Genomic DNA, 15,198 nt, shown 5'->3' on the forward strand with positions numbered 1-15,198 from the left:
GAAAATTTCATCAGTGACTTCATTGTGCTTGGATCCACAGTCAACACCTTTGTTACCAGCAGCCAGGAGATTAGGAGATGGATAACACTAGGAAAATCTGCTGTTAAGGACCTCTTGAGGGTCCTGAAGAACAATGATACCAGTTTGAAGACTAAGGAGCACCTGATTAAAGCCATGGTCTTTCCCATAATCTGTTATGCATCTGATAACTGAACAGTCAATAAAGATGACAGAAGAAAAATTGATGCCTATTAATTGTAGTATTGGAGAGGAATACTAACTATGCTATGGGCTGCCAGAAGGACAAACAGATATGTCTTAGAGAAAGTGCAACAAGAGTACTTCTTAGAGGCAAGGATGATGAAACTGAATTTCACATACTCTGGGCATGTTAGTAGAAGAGGCTATTCTTGGCGAGGGACATCTACAATGTGTAGGGGTGGTGAAGAAGAGAAAAACCCTCAATGAAATGGATTGATAACAGTAATTGTGACAAATGAGGTTAAAAAGAAACACATTTATGTGCTAAATAAGATATTTTGATATTAAACTGGAAAGGAATTTATCCTAAAATGTGAAGGCTGAAGTGTAAAGGACTCTAGTGTGTTGAGGATGGTTCATGTTTTAAGATTATAAATAAATAACGCTGATATTTTAAATACTACAGTCACATCTTCACCAGATAGAAGTAATCTTTTACATGGGTTGGTAAGATCCTTCGCTCCAGTTTGTTGTGTAAGCATTTGCTTCATCTTGTTGTTTTCAGTATTAATGTGCATGTATTATTGTGAAACCCCAAATGAATTCCTCAGGCATAGAGTCTTCATCTTTATACCCTCTGCACTTATGTAAATGTAAATAAATATTTTCAAATGCTGAATTAAAGACTTCAGCTTTTGGCTGTTCTGTGATAGTCAGCTGTTATCATTTGACCTTATTTGTTTATTCCTCTTTCACATTAAAGCCACACATTTTGAATAATCTAGATTTTCTTCTTGTTGTGTACTGTCGAGTCAGAACCAACCCATAGCCGACCCTCTGGCGGGTTTTCAGAGGGAGTTAATCACACGGGAGGAGATTGCCCATCCTCCTGCAGAGCAGCTGGTGGCCTTGAACTGCGTGCCTTCGGGATTACAGTACAGCTCCTTGCCATTAGACCACCAGAGTTCCTATTTAGTGATCATTTCCATGGTGAATTAATAATTTTAGAGTATTTTTCTTACTTTTAAGAAACAACTGAAACTGCTATAAAATTGAGTAGATCATAAAATTTGAAAACACCCAGTAAGCATTAATGGACGTTCTTTTGCATTTCCAGGTGATGCAACAGTGACAATAGCTCACAGGTATACCCCCAAAGAACAGTTGAAGATCCATACTCTACTGGCAGATGTCATTGTAGTGGCTGTAGGTAAGTCCTAAATGTATCCTGTTTATTGGAAAAACAATAGCAGAGCAAAGTTCAGCCCCAATTGAGAATACATTTGAAAGAAACTTTCTTGGGAGTTAGTTATGTGTAGGACTGACTTTCATGACTGAATCTCTTGACCATCACTGGTCCAATGCTGGTCCATTTTGCCGATGATAGAATTTGTCAAGTTATTATGCAACCAAGACCAACTTTGGAATGACAGATTAAGCACAAAATAATATTTGTTTTGTTAAATCACTTTGACAAACACAGCAGAATCACATATGTGGCAAAATGTCAGTGTGGGTAAATAATGCATCTGGGGGAAAATAAACAACAGGAAACTAGTATCATCTCAAGTTGTTTTCAAGGAAATGTAGGGTCCAGGCATTGATAGACAACCACATTGTTCCTTGACCACATTAAAGTTGAATACTTATGTCTTACATACTTCAGGCATGCTATTAGGAGGGGCCAATCCCTGTAAAGATATTATGCTTGAAAAAATGTAGCCATTGAAGAAGAAAAAGCCCACCAATGAGATTTGTTTACACAGTAAGTGCAATAGTGGCCTTGAGCACAGCAGACATTGTGAGACATGAGTCAGTAGTACTGGGCATGTTTTGTTCTGTTACATAGGTTCACTGGGAGTCAATGCCAACTTGCTAGCACTTAAGAATAATAACAAAGTGCCAGCTAATTAAAATGATCAAACCTCAACTCTTGTTGTTGTTGTTACATACCATGGAGTTGACCATGACTCTTAGTGACCCTCTGCATATAGCTCTGAACCCCCCCTCTCTCTTGGGCCAATCTCACTTTCTCTGATACACTTCAGTTCCTTACCTTACTTCATTACCTCAATTACTGAGTTAGTCCAGGTCAACCAGGGTCTTCCTCTCTTGTGCTTACCCTCCACCCTTCCAAGGATGATGTCTTTCTCCAAGGACTGGTCCCTTCTGGCAATATATATGCCCAAAGTATGTGATGTGGAGCCTCAAAATCTTTGCCTCCAAGAAATAGCTTGGCTTCATTCTCTCCAAGACAGACCTATTAGTTCTCTTGGCAGACCATAGCATGGTCAATATTCCTCTCCAGCACCACAACTGAAAGCCATTAACTATTCTACTGTCTTCTTTGGTCATTGTCCAGCTCATGACAGGTAATTGTGAAGACCAGGACCTGGAACAGGTGAACCTTATTCTCTCGACTGACTTTGTTGCTCTTCATCACTCTGGAGAGTTCCCTGACAGCAGATTTTCATAATGCAATCCTTCTTTTGACTTTTGACTGCTTTTGCCAAGAGTATTGATTGTGGAATCAAGCAATCCAAACTTGTTAACTATCTCAATCTCTTCTCCATCTATCATAATGCTGCCAATTGGCCCAATGGTGAGAATCTTGATTTTTCGTGATTTTGAGCTTTAATCTTTCATTTCCTCTGCAAGAAATGTTTCATGTCCTCTTCAACTTCAGGAACCCAGGTTGAGTGATTGAATAGTACAGATTTTAAATTAATCTTCCCTCAATCCTGATGCCGTATTTCTCCTCACACAGTCCAGCCTCCTGAATGATCTGTTTCACATCCACATTGAAAGGTTATGGAGACAGGACTCATTCTTGTGCACTCCTTTCCTGATTTCACACCTCTCAGTGTTTCCTTGCTCTGTTCTGATGACTGCCTTTTGATCCAAGTATAGGTTTTGCATGAGCAAAATCAGGTGTTCTGGGATTCCCATTCTTTTCAAGGTTAGCTACAATTTGTTGTGACCTACACAGTCAAATGCCTTTGCATAGTTTGTGAAATACAGATAGCCATTTTTCTGGTAGTTGGGCACCATTTCATTCTTCTGATATCAAGGTTATAGATGTTGAAGTTCGTGGTTCATTAAGGCTTTGAACTAATTGTTTCTGTGCACTTTTTTCTACTCTATTTTTTGTTCCACAGAGGCAAAAGCCAATAGTTTCACCATAGATTACTGCTCACACTTTTTTAATGATCTCAGACCATAATTAAGAATTTAGGATGTAGAACATTGTCTTTGTGGGCTGTTCTGTCAATTGCCTTTTTTCTTGTGGAGGTCCTGTAAGATTCTGTAAACTTTTGATATGAGACCTTTGTCTAAAATGGTATTGCCAAATATTCCCTCCTAGCCAGTAGGTTAGGTTTTCTTTTCACTCTATTAGGAAATGTTTTTTATGCACACAGGGATTTAATCTTTAGAAGGTCCAATTCATCAATTTTATCTTCTCTAGATTGTGCATTTCTTGTATTTGGCAGTCTCTTTATACCATAGACAAGGCTTTCTAAGCTTGATCCCAGTTTTTCTTTTATGAACTTTACAATTTTCGGATTTACTTTCAGGTCTCCAATCCACCTTGAGTTCATTTTTGTGTATGATGTGATATGTGGATGCTGTTTAAGTTTTCTGAAGGTAACAGACCAGTTTTGTCAGCATCATTTGTTGAAGAGATGGTCATTTCCCCATTTGATAGCATTGATTTCCTTGTCAAATATCAGTTGACTATACATAGTTGGGTCCATTTCTGGATTCTCAATTCTGTTCCATTGGTCTATATGTTTGTCATTTTATCAGTACCCTGCTGTTTTAGTTACTACCGCTCTGTAGCAGGTTTTAAGTGGTATGCCTTTTCAGAAGTGCTTTGTTTAGTTGGGGTCTCTTTCCTCTCCAAATAAACTTGACAATTTCTCTTTCAATCTCCTTGAAAAATGAATTTGGTATCTGTACTGGGATTGCATTGAATATTTAGATTTCTTTTGGTAGGCCTGTCATTTTCACAATATTGAGTCTTCCTATTGATCAACAGGGTACATTTTTTTCATTTACTGAAGGCTTTTATTGTGCCTTGCAGAAATGTTCTATAGTTTTCATTGTACCGGTCTTTTGTGTCTGTAGTTAGGGTTACTCCCAAGTATTTCAGTTTGTGACTAGTTGTAAATGGTATTGCTTACTTGGTTTCTTTCTCTGAGTTCTCTTTGTTACTACAGAGGAATCCCTCTGGTTTTGGGATATTGTCACATATCCTGCCACTCTACTAAATTGGTCTACTAACGCTAACGGTTTTTTTGTTAAGTCTTTGGGGTTTCCTGCATACACAATCATATCATCTGCATATAATGGTATTTGAACCATTACTTTGCCAATATGGATGTGTTTTATTTCCTTCTCTTGTCCTATTGCCCTGGCAAGCACTTCCAATGTTATACTGAACAGAAGTAGTCCCTTTTGGCAAGGAAAATGCTTTTTAGTCTTTCTCCATTGAGAATTATATTGGCCCTTGGTTTTGCATATATGCTTTTCACTATGTTGGGGAACTTCCCTTCTATTCCAATTTTGCTGACTGTCTTTATGAGGAAGGGGTGTTGGATTTTGTCAAATGCCCTTTCTGCATCAATTGCTAAGATCATATAGTTCTTGTTATTTGCTTTATTAATGTAATGAACTACATTTTTATTATGTTGAACCATCTTTGCATACCTGTTGTGAATCCCACTTGGTCATGATGAATTATGTTTTTAATCTGCTTTTGTTGAAGGATTTTTTGTTCATTTGTGGATTTTGTTAAGAATTTTTGTGTCTTTATGTATGATAGATTTTGGTCTGTAGTTTTCTTTCTTGGTAATATCTTTGCCTGATTTTGGTATTAGGGTTATCCTTGTTTCATAGAATGACCCTGGAAGTGTTCCTACTTTCTCTATTTTTTAAAATACTTTTTAAAAGTAGAATTGGTGATAGATCTTCTCTGAATGTTTGGTAGAATTCAGCTATGAAGCCATCTCATCCAGGACTTTTCTTATGGTGAACTCTTTTCATGACCTGTTCAGTTTCTTCTTTTGTGATGGGACTGTTCAAGTGTTCTACATCTGTCTATGTAAATCTGGATAGGGTTTGAGTTTCATGGAATTTGTCCATTTCCTCTAATTTTTTTTTCCATAGTATAGCGTTTCATAGTATTTTGATAGTATGTATTTAATTTCATTTGATTCTGTTGTGATGTCACCTCTATCATTTCTTAATTGAGTTATTTCTTCTACCTTCTTTTTTCCCCTTTTGTTAAGTTTGCCAGTGCTTTGTCCATTTTATTGACCCTTCCAGAAAAGCAGCGCTTGATATTGTTGATGATTTCTTTTTATCCTTTTTTTTTTTTCTTTCTTTTTTTGGTCTCATTTATTTCAGCTCTTGTTCTTATTGTTCCCTTTCTTTTAGAGGCTGTAGTATTAAGTTGTTGTTCTTTTTCTATTTGGTGAAGGTGTTGAGTTAGAGCATTGATTTTTCTTCTTTCTTCCTATTTTACGTGTGTGCCGTTGCTATGAACTGCCTTAGCTGAGTCCCAGAGGTCTTGTTATGTTGTATTTTCGTTTTCTTTTATTTCAAAAAGGAATTTTTAGTTTCATTCTTTATTTCTTTTATAACCCAATCCTGTTTTAGCAGAGAGTTTTTCCGTTTCCACATGGGTAGTTTTGTAAGCTTTATTCTCATATGATTAATTTCTAGTTTTATGGGACTGTGGTCTGAGAAGATACTTCGAGTTAATCCAGTGTTGTTTTTTTTTAATTTGGTGTGGCTTGCTTTGTGTCCTAATATGTTATCGATTCTGGAGAATATACCATGTGTACTTGAGAAAAAAGTGACTTGAGTTTTAATTGTGTACAGTACCCTGAGCACACCCATCAGGTCAATTTGGCTGATTGTATACTTGTTACTGCATCTTTGTTAAGTTTCTTTGAATTGACATATTCTTTGGAGATAGTGGTGTGTTGAAGTCTCCTACCGTTATTGTGGTGCTGTCTGTTTCTTTCTTCAGTTTGGTTAACTGCTGTTTTATGTATTTTGCAGGTCTATCATTTGGTGTATAAACATTGACCAAGGTTTTATCTTTTTGATCTATTGTGCCTCTAATCAGTTTGTTATGCCCTTCCTTATCTTTTATGATTTTCATTCTGAAGTCTATTTTATCAGAGATTAATATTGCCACTCCTGGTTTGTTTGTTGTTGTGTTTTTTTTTTTTATGTGATTGCCATTTACATGGTATATTTTTTTTCCAACCTTTGATTTTTGAGCCTGTCTTTCTCTCCGTTTTTTTAGGTGTGTCTCTTATAGGTCACCTGTTGATGGACTTTGTTTTTTAATCCAATCTGCTGCTATTTTTTTTTCTCCTAATTGGCTCATTTAATCATTCACACTATGTGTGATTATTGTCAGGCCAGGTTTAATTGTTGTCATTGCTATGTTTCTTTTTCTCTTGTTTCTGGTGGCAGTGTTCATCCACTTTTCTTTGGCATCTCCATGTGAAGAAGTTCACTTAAAATTTTTTGTCGTTTTGGTCTTATTTTCACAAAGTCTTAAAGTTCCTTATTTTCTGAAAAAGATCTAATTTCTCCTTCTTGTTTGATGGAGAGCTTTGCTGAGTATAGGATCATTGGCTGGCAATTGTTTTCTTTCAGCTCTCAGTATATGCCATCCCATTGTCTTCTAGCTGTCATCTTTTCTGCTGAGCAATTAATTTAATCTCATTGTTTCCCCTTCATAAGGCATTCTTTTTTTTTCTCATGTTGCTTTTAGTATTCCAGTCTTATCTTTTAATTTGGAAATTAGATTATGATATGTTTTTCTTTTGGGCTGTAGTATATTTGGTAAGTTTTCTTTTAGTATATTTTCCACAATTTTCTCAGTGACTTCGCTCTCACTCCCGTGTTCTGAAATTCCAGTCATACTATTCCAGTCATATTGTTCCTTTTGAGGTCATCCCACATGATTATAATGTTTTCTATTTTCTTTATGTCTCATCTCTGATTTTCCTTCTAGTATGTTTCCAGTGAGGCTCTTAACTTCCAACCGACTGACTCTCTTCCATCTTAGTTTACATCTCTGTTCCATCTCTTCAGCTCTACTTTTTTCTCCCACCAGCATGTTGGAAACTTCTGCCATTTTGGTCTTGATACTCTGTATTGCATTTTCATGCTTTCCTGTTCTTTCCAGTACTTTGTTGGCTGTACTCTCTTTGTGTTGTGATGAGTTTGTTTTTTTTTTAAGTTCTTGTAGCTCTTTATCTATACTATAAATTCTTTCACCCATTTTTAAAATTTTCTTCCATAGCTGTTCAAGTTGCTTCTCATCCTTACCCTTTCCTTCCCACCCCCAGGATTGATGTTTCTGGGGTATTTGCTCTCATAATGACTTCTTCCCCCCCCCATCATTTGCATCTTTTTCTGTAACTGTTCAAATAGCTCCACAGCTCCACATCAATATATTTCTTCTGATTCTATGTGGGGTGTTCATTGGATCTACTTTTTTTAGGAGAAGAGTTATTTTGTTTTTTGATGATGACTGAGGCAGACTGCTGCTTTCTTGTTATCATGCAAGTCTTGACTTAGTAGGTGTTAAGTTTTTGTAACTATATAATTACCCAGGGTATGGCAATGTTTTATGAAAGACCTGTATATTGGTTCTCCCTTCTTGGGAACAACAGTCCACCCAAAGTGGGATGACTGTTGCCTTCCTGAAACTGTACCTCCTCTGGGCCTCTTCTGCTCAACTTTAAGGAATCCCATGTGATGTATCTAGACAGCAGTGTTTAAGTCCAAAGTGCTTGCCATATTGATCCTTGTGGTGCTGGACAGCAGGGGCTGCAGCTGGGCAGTCTCCAGGTGGCGGGACAGTGAGATCTCCAGGTGGCAGTGTAGAAAGGTCTCCAGGCAGTAAGGGCAGTGGTCTAGTGCTCTGGACAGGATTCCGGTATGAAAATGTAACACCTCAATGTGGCCGGCAATGGTTCTGTCACCGGCCAGGGTGTGGGTGCGCCTGGGCCAGGCCACAGCTTTTAGCAGATGATCCCGGGGCAGCCATGCCATACAGATATTGGCATCTTGTAGCAGAAGAAAAGTGAGGTCCTCCAACGAGCAGATCTGATTATGACTTTTCATATTTTATCTAAGATTTAAATGGGAGGAGTTTTTTTGGTTTGGTTGTTTGTTTATTTTGTTTTGTTTTGTTCTGCATTTTTACTACTGGGTAAATTTTATTGTTAGTGTCTAGACATTACTCTTGAATTATTGGGAATTTACATAGTAGGAAGGGAGAGTAAAAGGTCTGTAAGCTGTTAAGCTTTATGAAGAATATAGTATTTTAAATTTTTTTCCCACCAAATTTAATTCAGTTCCTTATTTTTATGTAAGTTCTCTTCTAGAGTACTGAATATATTTTGCTACAGTCTCTGGATCAGTGATTTGCCTGTCCATTGAGTAAAACCTAGAAATATTTTATTTTACAAAATTTACCAGTAAGCTAATACACTTAACTATGTTTATTGTTTTGTTAAGAAACTGTATTCAGATGAGTTGTTGTTGTTATGTGCCATCTAGTCACCTGCAAGTCATAGTGACCCTATTGCAACAGCCCTAAACCCTGCTCTATCCTGTGCTGATCTTACTGTCTCTGATACACTTACCTCCATTACCCCAGTCCCTGCATCAATCCATTTCATAGAGGGCCTTCCTCTTGTGCACTGCCCCTCCACCTTCCCAAGCATGATGTACCGTTGCAAGGAGCCCTTGCAACATGTCCAAAGTATGTCAGAAAAAGCTTCAGGATCCTTGCCTCCGTGGAGCAGCCTGGTTTAGCCCTCTCTAGGATGGATCTGTTGTTCTCCTAGCAGTCCATTGTATATTCAATACTCTTCTCCAGCACCATAGCTCAAAGGCATCAATTCTCCTTATATCATCTCTAGTCATTGACCAGCTTTCTGATGCATAGCAAGTAATTGCAAAGACAATGGCCTGGATCAGGATCACTTAATCCCCAGACTGACATTGTTGCTCTTCAGTACTTTGGAGAGGTCTCTGACAGCAGACTATACCAATGCAATTTCCTGGCAGCTAGTACCTAGAGTGTTGATTGTGGAATCTAGCAAACTGAAGCTGTTAGCAATCTCAGTCTCTTCAGATGCTTATGAGGTAATCAAAAGGATCTGTATTTACATCATATGCACTTTTAGTCTTTAACAATCTTGCTTTTTTAGCACATTGTAGTAAGTTTACAGAAAACTTGAATTTCAATTTCTTAATTGTTGCACATTTCCCTTCCTATTCCAACACACCTGTTTGCTTTTCTCTTTAAAAAGATTCTTTCATAGTTACATAGTTTCCTCCCTCCTCCTGCATGCCTACTTTGCTATGCATTTCTTATTCTGGATTATTGTCATGCAAATAATGCTTAATCATATATTTCTTTTAGATAGTTTATTTCCTCATCTATTTCAATGTACTGTTCATTATGTATCCCTTTGTTTCTTAGTTTCCCTCCTATCCCCATGTTAGTCCTGTTTTAGAACAATGGCATTATGCAATATTTGTTCTTTTGTCACTGAGATATTTCATTCAACATAATGTCCTCCAGGGTAACCCATCTTGCATAATATTTTATTAATTCCTCATTTTTCAGTGCTGCATATTATTCCATTTCATGAATATACTACATCTTCTTTATCTGCTCATTTGTTGATGAGCACTTAGGTTGCTTCCATCTCTTTGCTACATTGAACAATGAAGCAATAAACATGGTTGTGCATATATCTGTTTGGGTGGTAGTTCTGGTTTCTTTAGTATATATTCCTAGTAGTGTGATTGCTTAGTCAAATGGTATTTCTATTTCCAATTTTTTGAAAGAGCACCATACTGCCTTCTAGAGTGGCTGCACCATTTTAGACCAGCAGTGAATAAGGTTTGCAATTTCCCTACAACCTCGCCAGCATTTGTTGTTTGCTGCTCTGTTGAGCTTTGTTATTGCTACTGGAGCGAGATGATATCTCATGGTTGTTTTCATTTGCATCTCTGTTAGAGATAGTGATTTTGGACATTTCTACATGTGTTTGCCATCTGAATGTCTTCTTTGGTGAAGGGTCTGTTCATATTCTGTGCCCATTTTGCAATAGGGTTGTTTAGCTTATCTTATTGAGGTGGTGGAGTATTCTATAAATTCTAGATATAAGTCCATTTTCAAGCATGTCATTGTTGCTGTTATATGCCATCTAGTCTCCTGCAACTCATAGTAACTCTATGTACAACAACCCTAAACACTGCTCTACCCTGTGCCAACCATGTTGCCTCTGATACACTTACTCCTATTACCCCAGTTACTGATTCAATCCATCTAATTGAGGGTCTCCCTCTATTGTGCTGTCTCTCTACTCTCCCAAGCATGACATCCCTCTCCAAGGACTGGTCTCTCCTTTTAACATGTCAAAAGTAGGTCACACAAAGGGAACAGCCTGGTTTCACCATCTCTAGGATTAACCTGTTTGTTCTTTTAGCAAAACATGGTATATTCATTATTCTTCAGCACCGCAGCTCAAAGGTATCAATTCTCCTTCTCTCACCCTAGTCATTGTCTAGCTCAGTGATGCATATCATGTAATTGAAAAGACTATGGACTTGATCAGTCATACCATAGTCTCCAAACTGATATTGTTGCTCTTCAGTACTTTGAAGAAGTTTCTGACACCAGACTTTCCAAATGTAATTAGACTTTTCATTTCATGGAGTCTGGATCCAAGAGTGTTGACTGTCGAGCCAAGCAAACTAAAACTACTAACAACCTCAATCTCTTTACCATCTATCATGATGCTGCCTATCAGCTCAGTGGTAAGAATCTTCATTTTATTGATGTTGATTTGAGGTTCAATCCTTATTGAAGGCTGCCATCCTTGACCTTCTGCAGCAAGCGCTTCAGGTCCTCCTCAGTTTCAGCAAGCTAGGTTGTGTCATCTGCATAACGCAGATTATTGATGAGACTTTCTCCAATCCTGATGCCACATTTCTCTTCATAGAGCCCAGCTCCTAGGATAATCTGTTCTGCATATATATTAAAAAAGTATGGAGATAGGACACATCCTTTGTGTGCACCCTTCCCAACTTTGAACCATGCAGTGTTGCCTTGCTCTCTTCTGATGATTGCCTCCCGGTCCAAGTATAAGTTTCTTATAAACATGATCAAGTATTCTGGGATTACCATTCTTCTCAGTCACATTTTGTTGTTATCCACACTGTCAAATGTCTTTGAATAGCTGAAGAAACAGAGATAGGCATTCCTCTGGTACTCTCTGCTTTTAGTCAAAATCCATTGAACATTAACTATACTATTCCTAGTACTATGGCCTCTTCTAAACCCAGCCTGCACTTCAGGCAGTTCTCTGTTGATATGTTGTTCCATTCATTTTTGGATAATTTTCAGTAGTGTCTTGCTTGCATGTGATATTAATGATATTGTTTGATAATTTCTCTTGTAGATAGCATATTGATGAGTTTTGTTTTTTGTAGTTTGGGTTTGTGTTGCTTTTTTTATCAAATCTGCTATTTTTCTCTTTAGGGGTGCATTTAATCCATTAGCATTCAGTGTAATTATTGAGAGGCTAGGCTTTATTGTTATCCTTTTGTTGAGTTCTTTTTGATGTTGTTGCTGTTTGGTCCATTTTGCTTTCTGTGGCACCTCTATAAGAAGGATGTCTCTCAGTGTTTCTTGCAATGCTGGTCTTGTTTTTATAAACTCCCTTAGGTTCTGCTTTTCTGGGAATATCTTGATCTCTCCTTCATATTTGATGGGCAGTTTTGCTGGGTACAATATTCTTGGTTGACAGTTGTATTCTTTAAGTGTTCAATATATGTTATTAGCACCTAATCTTCTTTTCTCTCCCTTACAGGTTGCTCTTTGTTTCTCCCTAGTGCTTTCAGAATTTTCTCCTTATCTTTGGTTCTAACAAATTTAACTATGATATGCCTTGGTGTTTTTCTTCTAGTGTCTATTCTATGTTATGTTTGTTCCGGTTCGTGAATATATATTCTCTCATTATTCATTATTCCTGGAAAGTTTTCTTCTGATAATTCTTCCACAACTTTCTTGGTGCCTTTACTTGCTTCTTCTTCTGTTGGGATTTAGTTTATGCACATGTTATTCCTCTTGATGGTTTCCCACAGCTTTCTTCTTTTTCCTTTCTTTTTGATTCTGCTTTTTGTTCTAAAAGGTCAGTGGTGACAATTCTATCTTCTAATTCACTGGTTCTGTGTTTCATCTTTTCAGCTTTATTCATATGTCCCTCTGACATGGTGACAGCATCTGAAACCTTGGTCCTCATATTCTGAATTGTGATTTCTTATTTTCCAGAGCCTCTAATGCCTCATTTGTTTTATCTGCATTGCCTTGCATTTTTTTTTAAGTGCCTTTTGGTTTTTGCTTGCAGTATCATGTAATTTTCAAGTTTGTCTTTTACCCATTTAAAATATTCAGTCATTAATTTTTTTAATTCTATGTCAGAAAGTTCTTCAGAAAATACATTGATACTGAGTCACTTTTTGAGGTGTCATCTTGTTTGAGTTTATGTAGGGTTTAAGGTATTCTGTTTCTTCTATGACATTTATGTGGTAGAGTGTTTTTTTTTTTTCTGAGTCCTTAGCAGGCTCTTGGTCTGAAAACCTTGGCTCAGAAATTCACTGCTCCAGAGTAGGGCAGTGCAGCTACCTTGCTTGAGTCTCTCTCTGAACTTTTGACTCAAGAGAAGACTTGCTTCAGTTGAGGATAGTTAGTAGCCTTCTCGGTTAGGCAACTATTGCAGCTGGCCTGGGTGTGCCCAAGATGCCCAAAGCTAAAAGCAGTTCAAGCTCCAAGAGGGGAGAGGAAATGGGATCACCTGTGATATTGCTGTGCCTGGCACAGTTCAGAGGTGTAGCAGAAGGTCTTCCTTCAGGCAGCAGGGTGTCTGGGGGGCAGGGCCAGGAATTCCAAGAGGTGGGGCTGGGTTTCCAGATAGTTGGCAGGAGCATCCATGCAGCAGGGCCAAATCCTCCAGGCAGTGTGCTTTGAGGTCCAGGTGGCAGGGGCAGGGCCACCTGCTGGTGGGACTAAGTCCTTCAGGAAGAGAAGCCAAGACCTTGGGGTTTCCAGGCAATGGAGTCTTGGTTTAGTGCTCCAAACAGGAGAGCAGTTTAGACCACACTAAGAACTTTTAAAACCAGATACCTAGTTAATCAATTCAAACACTCAGTGGCTGCTCAGTATCTTCTAATTTCTTTTTTCCTCCCTTACTAGTTTGTTTACAAAATTCAAATACAAATTTGAACAAATTCTTTCGATTTCCCTCACCCCGCGACCCATCAAATTATACAACCCCTTCCCCCTGCACATCCACATCCCTCTGCTTCCAGGCTCTTCCACCCCTCCTGGATCCTTATATTCATTCTACAGTAATGGCTTTAGACAATATTTATCCTTATGATGCTGAGTTATTTCACTCAGCATAATACTCTCCATTCCCTCCCAAGTTTGGTAATAATTTACAAAGTTCTTTCTCCTGCGTGCTGAATAGTATTCCATTGTGTGAATGTACCATAATTTCTCAATCTATTAATTTGTGGTTGGACATTTAGGCTGATGCCATGTTCTTGAACTGGTGAATAATGCTGCTATGAACATTGGTGTCCAAATCTCAGTTTGTGCCTCAGTTCTCATATTCTCAGGGTATATTCCAAGTAGTGGAATAGCTAGGTCATATGGAATTTCTGTGTTCAGCTTTTAAAGGAAGTGCCAAACTGCCTTTCAGAATGGTTGTACCATTTTACAATCCCACCAACAATGTATAAGAGTTCCTTTCTCACCACATCCTCTCCAACATCTATTACTTGCTGCCCTGTTAAACTTTTCCACTCTTACTGGAGTGAGATGGTGGTTTTGATTTGCAGCTCTCTTATTGCCAGTGACTTGGAGCATTTCTTCATGTGTCTTTTTGCCATTCGAATATCTTCCTCTGTGAAAATTCTTTCCTTGTCTTTTGTCCACTTTGTAATTGGGTTATCAGTTTTTTTCTTGTGGAGGCCCAGTAGTGTTCTGTAAACATTTGTTATAAGACTCCTGTCTCAGATGGTACTACCAAATGTTTGTTCCCAGTCTATAGGTTTTCTTTTCACCCTGTTGGAAAAAGTTTTTGATGTGCACAGAGATTTAATTTTTAGAAGGTCCCATGCATCAATTTTATCCTCTTTAGATTGTGCATTTCTGATTGTATTTGGAAGTCTTTTTCTATTTTGGAGTAGCACTTCTAAGCTTGTTCCCAGTTTGTCTCTTAAAAACGTTATGATTTTGGGCTTTACTCCCAGGTCTCTGATCTTCTAATTCCTTGACTGCTATTGTCATGTATGTTCACTATCAATCCAAATAAGGGGAAATCACTGACAGTTTAGATATTTCCCCATCTGTCATGATGTTATTTACATTGATTCAGAGGTTAGGATTTTTGTTTTCTTGATGTTGAGAAATAATCCATCATCACCACAATAGGAAAAGGGGGGAAATAATATCCAGCTCTAAATGGACCCAGGTAGATAAAATGTTGATTATAAGTTATATATATTTATTTAATCTTCATGGGAGGTCATCTACATGGGAGAACAACAGCCTTGTTGTTCAAAGATCAGTTTCACTGTTGTGTTAATTGAAAAATTAATTTATAATGACTTCTTTTTAAAACATTTTTATTTACAAAGAAGACTTAGAATTTTATGTGTCAAAAAATGCTCACACAGTCATATATCTCTATTCTGATTATAAACAAAATGATGTTTGTACTCTTTAAAAAGCTAATAGTTAATCCTAATGATTAGATTTCAATACAGTTACCCCTTGGTTTTATGTATCATTTGTAATAAAGAATGAGATATTCTTCTGTTGTTGTTGTTATGTGCCGTCGAGTTGTTTACAACTCATAGCGACCCTATGTACAA

General features: G+C 37.6%; 1 protein-coding gene across 1 annotated transcript in view; it reads left to right on the forward strand.

Annotated features, from left to right (window-relative positions):
* MTHFD2L (methylenetetrahydrofolate dehydrogenase (NADP+ dependent) 2-like) overlaps window positions 1-15,198 on the forward strand; it is a 259,118-nt gene that overhangs the window by 91,752 nt on the left and 152,168 nt on the right. Inside the window, exon 6 of the mRNA XM_006898448.1 lies at window positions 1,319-1,411. Coding sequence (XP_006898510.1) covers window positions 1,319-1,411 — 93 coding nt within the window. The remainder of the gene's footprint in view (window positions 1-1,318; window positions 1,412-15,198) is intronic.

This window comes from Elephantulus edwardii, unplaced genomic scaffold (genome assembly GCF_000299155.1).
Source record: "Elephantulus edwardii isolate Elephantulus edwardi_28Jun2011 unplaced genomic scaffold, EleEdw1.0 scaffold00230, whole genome shotgun sequence".
Taxonomy (NCBI): domain Eukaryota; kingdom Metazoa; phylum Chordata; class Mammalia; order Macroscelidea; family Macroscelididae; genus Elephantulus; species Elephantulus edwardii.